Here is a 6,510-nt window from a genome sequence, read left to right on the forward strand (position 1 = left end):
TTGAACAGCTATTTTTATTTGGTCCCCAGAGTATCACCTGGTTTGAATACTGATAATGGGTGGTTGATGGGAGTTGGGGAGGAAGTTTTCACGGGAGCAAGTGTGATGCTGAGAGCACTGACTCTCCACAGCAGTGGCATATTCCTCAGGAAGGGTTGCATTCTGTGCTGTCCAGCAGAGGAGCAGTAGCACCAAAAAACTGATGGACATGAAAGCCACACCTTCCAGAGTTTTTCAGATTTGGAAACTTAGCAAAGGGATTTAATTTTGTCAAGCTGGAGTGGGCAATGAACCTAATTTAGGAGACAAATTCTTTGAGGTGTTATCTAGAAAAAGCTCTGAAGCTCTAAACAACATAAGAGAACTAAAGTGAACCTATTTCTAATCAACATTTGACTAAAAAATACTTTGCAAAACTCAGAGCATGACACAGTGGACTCTCTCACCTAGTAATTTCTCGAGTTAGTCTTCATCTGCACTTAAATGTAGAGTAAATATACGTATTGCTTCTCACCACCTACCATTTTAGAATGTAAGCTCTTCAGGCCAGTGATCATTTCTTTGAATACAACTGTACAGTACCTGGCCCCACAAAATCCTTATCACGATTGTCACCTGTGGACACTACACTTAATATCAATATTAAACATTAACTAGCAAGGCTGTAACGTTGTATGGGGCAGGGACTTTTTGTTGCATATTTGTATACTACTTAGTATGACAGGTACTAAGTCTCCAGCCTAAGGGTATGTCTACACTACCCATGTTATGGCACAGCCGTGGCAGCGCTATGATGTGGGCCGTACAGATAGCCTTTATCCCCACGGGAGAGCTCTCCTGGTGATAAAAACCCCCACCCCTAATGAGTGGTGGTAGCTTTATCGCCAGGAGCATTGTTCCTGGAGATAAAGCACTGTCTATAATGGTGCTTTTCAGCGCTAAAACTTTTGTTGCTCAGGGTTTTTTTTCCACACCTCTGAACAACAAGTGTTAGTGCTGAAAGTGGAAGTGTAGACAGCCTCAGTCCATGACGAGGCTTCTAGGGACTACAGATATACAAATAGATTGTCACTAGCACAGGAAGGGACGTGTGATGAAGAGATGAAGGGTACCCAGTTTGTTTGGTTTTTTAAAATATTTTTTCTAGCTAACCCCATGCCCCAACCCTAGATTCAGTCCTGATAAAGCTTAATTTGAGTTTAATATCAATTTAAGTGTGTCACAACATTACCACCATAGACTTGTACAGGGCCTGTATGAGAGCATCTAGCACAGTTGAACCAGACACCAGAGCTTCCTTCACCCAAAATAATCTTCATGAGATTTTTGTTTTGTTAAATTACGGACTTTTTAAAATCATGTATTTTCTCAGCCTCAATAAAACTGAATGCCAGGACCTATTCACAACTCTTATCACTACAACTTGAATCAAAATACCTGGGAAACAGCTTTTAAAAAAAAACAAACAAACCCACAAACATCAATGATAACTTCTCTACTAAGTAAATACTCAACTTAGTAATGTTGAGACTGACATATGGGGAAATAAAAACAAAATTAACTTGTTGCCTTGTCCCTCTACAACATGGAAAACTCAACATCCTAAAAGAAGTTCAAATGAACCCAAAGGAAATACTACAACAGATAAAAGGCTAGAGTGTTTTTCCTCCAGTGAGAAACTCGCAGTTTGCCTCCAACCTGTTAAAAAATAACTGACCATTAAGTATGCGTATTGATAGAAACAGGAAGGTGTGGGGGTGATAGAGGAGATATAATCCTCCAGATTCACCAAACCTGATCAAGTTTGCTTGGCCCTTGACTAGAAAATACGTAATAAGTAATCACAAGACATAGGGGTAGAGCAAGAGAAAAAACTGTGTTTACCATAATATACTGATGAAAAATAAGAAGAGAGACTTCTTACCAGCATATCATTTTTGTTGTCACTACAACTTTCATCCTTTTCTACTTGAATCTGCTGATGGCTTCTTGATTTTATAAGGTTTTCGACTGGGGTTATATCTTTAAATTCAGCCTCTGAACCATTCATTGCATCAGTTTCATCCTTTAGAGTAACAGTATCAGACATCCTCATTAGAGAAGGTTACTTTAGAATTCTACAGGAAATAAGGAACCTTTAAGAGGAGAAAGAAAAGTACGTATATTTACTCTATAGAGCTGAAAATGTATACTAATTCAAGAAGATTTACACACACACCATTTTCAATAGACTGCCACCAACAGGACATTTTCCCCACCAGTTTTCTTTTTCTTGTGTCATCGTGAATGAGTATTCATTTTAGTTTTGTCACCTTAATCCAGATGCTTATGCTACAGGTGCATCTTACAAGAGAAAAAACGCATTAACTAAAAGTTTATGCAAGTAGGTCATGGTAGACCAGAGGTGGGCAAACTATGGCGATGTGGCCCGTGACACCATCCTCCCCGGACCTTGAGCTCCTGGCTGGGGAGGCTAGCCCCTGGCCCCTCCCCCGCTGTTCTCCCTTCCCCACAGCCACGCTGGCAGCACTCCGGGTGGCGGGGTTGCGCACTCCTGCCATGCAGAGCGGCAGCCTGTCTTGCTCCGGCCACCAGACATGCTGTTCTGAGTGGCATGATAAGGGAGCCGGGGGGCAGTCAGGGGACGAGGGGCAGGGTTTGGATAAGTGTGGGAGTCCCATGGGGCCTGTCAAGGGGCGTGGGTTTGGATAGGGGTCAGAGCAGTCAGGGACTGGAAGCAGGGGGGTTGATAGGGGGTGGAGTGCCAGGGGGCAGTTAAGGATGGCGGGGTCCCAAGAGGGAGTGGTCAGGGAACAAGGAACAGAGGGCGGTTGGATAGGTGGTGGGAGTCCCGGGGGGGGAGGGGGGCTGTTGGAGGCAGGGATGTCGATAGGGGTTGGGGCAGTCAGGGGACAGGGAGCAAGGGGGTTGGATAGGGGGCAGGGGGTCCCAGGAGGGGGCGGTTAGGGGACAGGGAAGAGGTGGGTGGGGGGGTTGGATGGGTCAGAGGTTCTGATGGGGGCAGTCAGGGAGCAGGAAGTGCTAGGGGCCGGATAGGGGTTGGGGGTCAGGCTGTTTGGGGAGGCACAGCCCTACAGTTTTGCAACCCCAATCTGGCCCTCAGGCCAAAAAGTCTGCCTACCCCTGTGGTAGACCCTCGACTACCTCCCTCCTCCATATTTTATACATTGGTGTTTTCAAATACAACACTGGGTTTCAGTTCTAATATAAGAAATTGAAGTTCCTCTAATTCAAAGGGAGAATGTTGATTTGAAAAACTATAGGGAACTGGTCTGGTGGATCAGTAAGCCAACACAATGAACTACGGTGCAAGATTCACAAACTCAATGAAAACTTCCATATTGTCTTCTTCCCAGTCAACTACAGTTGACATGAATAATTGTAGATATTACCTTACATGTCAAAGGTAACGAAACTGGTCACTGCACGTTTCTTAAGTACCAGAGAGAGAGACAGCATTGACGATTAGAATGGTGGAGAAACAGTACACTAGATGATTATATACAAGAACAATATTAACATTCCATAGCTCAAATCAATATTTGGAGTCACCATCCTGCCCAAGTTTCAATTTCTTGCAATGCCAGTTGTCAGGAAGATATGAAAACAATAAATCTACACTTCACAAAAAAAACAAAACCCACACACCACAATTAATCTAGGTAGAATGAATTTAAAACACTGATTTTATTTTTACATTTGAGGGATTTTAATTCAAAATAGAAAAACCTAGAGCACAGTTTAAGCCAGTCAGATACAATATTTGTTCCTTATTACCTGATGTATCCTACAGATTTGGAATTGTGGTCTCCCACAAAAATAAAATAAAGTAATCCAACGTTCCTTTTCACAGTTGTCAACCAAGAAGTTAGTTGTAATGAACCATCTGGAATATGGCAGGAGGAGTCCCATGTCCTTGTCACTAGTGTAGAATCCTTGACTGAACTATACTGTCTTGGATCAAGAATACCATCCCTTTTAGATGCCTAAAACAATAAAAACAGTTCCATTGGTAACTTCCATTAATGAAAATCAGGAATATTTCTTGTAAAACTAAAAAAAACCAAGTCAGCATTTTTCACTTCCATTCAGTTTTGTCTGTCATTTTTGTTCTAATTATTTACTTATCTACTGGAAGAAGCTGTACTATTTTTCACCAATTTGTAAGCAATTCCCAAAGTATAAATTAATAAGTTGTTATAATAAACATATCAGTATGTCTAGTTACACCATGACAAAAGTAACGCCCCTATGCCATGTAGGTATTTTCTGGAATTGGGCTGTAATAAAGAATTGGTTTAAATATAAAACTTGGGGGAAAAAAATATAGTTATTGGCAGTTGAAACTCATACAATTCTTGGCAGGATTAATCCTGTAAAAGCACCATATGCAATTCATATTACAAGGCCACATCATACCCCACAGACCAACCCTAGTACCTTCTACATGCTTCCCAAGATACACAAACAAGCGAATGCAGGCAAACACATCATATTTGGCCATAACACTCTTACTGAAAGAATATCAAGACTCTCAGAAGCCATCCTATCACCACTCAACCCACAAAGGGCGTGTTTCCTCCAGGACACAACTCACTTCCTCCCACAGAATGCCATCTTTGCTTCCATGGATGTCATCTCCCTACACATCAATGTCCCTCACAAAGATGGCATCACTGCCTGCCTCAAATATCTACAAGACAATGGACAAGCTCAAATATCTACCACAAACATCACCAAACTCATCCATTTCATCCTCACTCATAACAACTTTACATTCAACAAACACTTTGTCCAAACTATGGGAACAGCCATGGGTACTAGGATGGCTTCCCGATATATCAACCTTTTCATGGGCCACATTTGGAAAATGTACCACAAACTCAGTGATATACCTGACCTAAATCAATGATACTTTCATCCTCTAGACAGACAACCAAAACTCCCTTCATAGGATTTTTACCACAACTTCAACCATCATCATCCATCAAACTTTCTCTAGAACACTCCCACACAAGCAGCAACTTCCTGGACACCACAATCAGTTTCAACAATAGAACCATAGAGAACTATACACAAGAAACCCGTGGATCACCACACTTCCCTCCAAAGATGCATCTATCATCCTCAAACACACAAAGAAATCTTAGTTACAGTCAGGCATTCAGATACCACAGAACATGCTCTGAAGAGAAAATCTGGGATACACATCTTAATACACTTAAAACTGCCTTCTCCAAACAAAGACACTCCACTAGAGAAATAGATCACATTATGGGTTGGGCCACTCAAATATTCTGAGAAAACCTGCTTCAATACAGGAAGAAAAACAAACAACCAAAAAAAATGACACACTCCCAGTTGTCACTTACCAGCCCACACTGGAACTCAAACAGCATATCAAATAATTACAACCCATACTTAATGGGAATCATATCCTCAAAAAAATCTTTCCTGAGCACCCTCTTCTAGCCTTCAAAACACTAACACACCACCATCACCAGCAGAAACAAGCTTTCCACAGACCAGGATATATCAACTCAAAGCGGCACCAGACTCTGCCGAACAGACGCAAAACCTGCAGATATATCCCCACTGCTATGATGATCAACACCGCCTTCCTCCCCCCCCGACTCCATAAATCTTTCAAGATCCCTGGGTCCCATCAAGCTTATCATGACATGGGGTATACATCAACCAGTGCATTAAATGACCCAACAACCATTTGAGAGTGAAATTAGACAATCACTGTGCTCTCAAATGAATTCTCACCAACATGGTAAAACACAAAAAAAACATCTTATTGAGGGAGAACATGTTTCACAAAATATTTATTCCACATCTGACTTCTCAGTCCTCATCCTCAAAGGAAACCTGCATAACCCCCCTTCAAATTATGAGCCTGGGATTTTTAGAGCATCTACGAGGCACTAAAAATCATAAAACCAGTGTGTCTATTGAATCCGTGTCTCTCTACAACAATCTGTAACCCACTAACCCCCCTTTTTGGTCTTATGACCGCATAGGTGTTAATGACAGTTCATCTTGAATGGTCTCTTGCAACATACGTTAACTCCTTATGCTTAACAATCTCTTCCACCTCTTATTTAGCTGCAATACTCTGAGCATCTTTCCCAAACCTGAAGAAGAGCTCTGTGGTGCTCAAAAGCATGTCTCTTTCATCAACAGAAGTTGGTTCAATAAAAAAAGCAAAAACAAAACAAAAAAAAAACCAAAAAAAACACACAACAAAACCCTGTGTAGATCTAACACCATCACAAAAAATAAAAATGTACCCTAAGGGTACGTCTTCATTACAGGATTATTCCGATTTTACATAAACCGGTTTTGTAAAACAGACTGTATAAAGTCGAGTGCACACGGGCACACTAGGCACATTAATTCGGCGGTGTACGTCCATGGTCCGAGGCTAGCGTCGATTTCTGAAGCGTTGCACTGTGGGTAGCTATCCCATAGTTCCTGCAGTCT

At 41.7% G+C, this 6,510-nt stretch overlaps 1 protein-coding gene across 5 annotated transcripts in view; it reads right to left on the reverse strand.

Moving 5' to 3' along the window:
* R3HDM1 (R3H domain containing 1) overlaps positions 1-3,884 on the reverse strand; it is a 94,368-nt gene extending 90,484 nt beyond the window's left edge. For all 5 annotated transcript variants that reach the window (XM_032782364.2, XM_032782294.2, XM_032782354.2 and 2 more), the window contains exons 1-2: positions 3,799-3,884; positions 1,925-2,135 (exon numbers count right to left, since the gene is read on the reverse strand). In XM_032782364.2, coding sequence (XP_032638255.1) covers positions 1,925-2,095 — 171 coding nt within the window. In that variant the 5' untranslated portion in view covers positions 2,096-2,135; positions 3,799-3,884. The remainder of the gene's footprint in view (positions 1-1,924; positions 2,136-3,798) is intronic.
* Between the last annotated feature and the right edge of the window lie 2,626 nt (positions 3,885-6,510).

The sequence above is a fragment of the Chelonoidis abingdonii genome, chromosome 10 (genome assembly GCF_003597395.2).
Source record: "Chelonoidis abingdonii isolate Lonesome George chromosome 10, CheloAbing_2.0, whole genome shotgun sequence".
In the NCBI taxonomy this organism is placed as follows: Eukaryota; Metazoa; Chordata; order Testudines; family Testudinidae; genus Chelonoidis; species Chelonoidis abingdonii.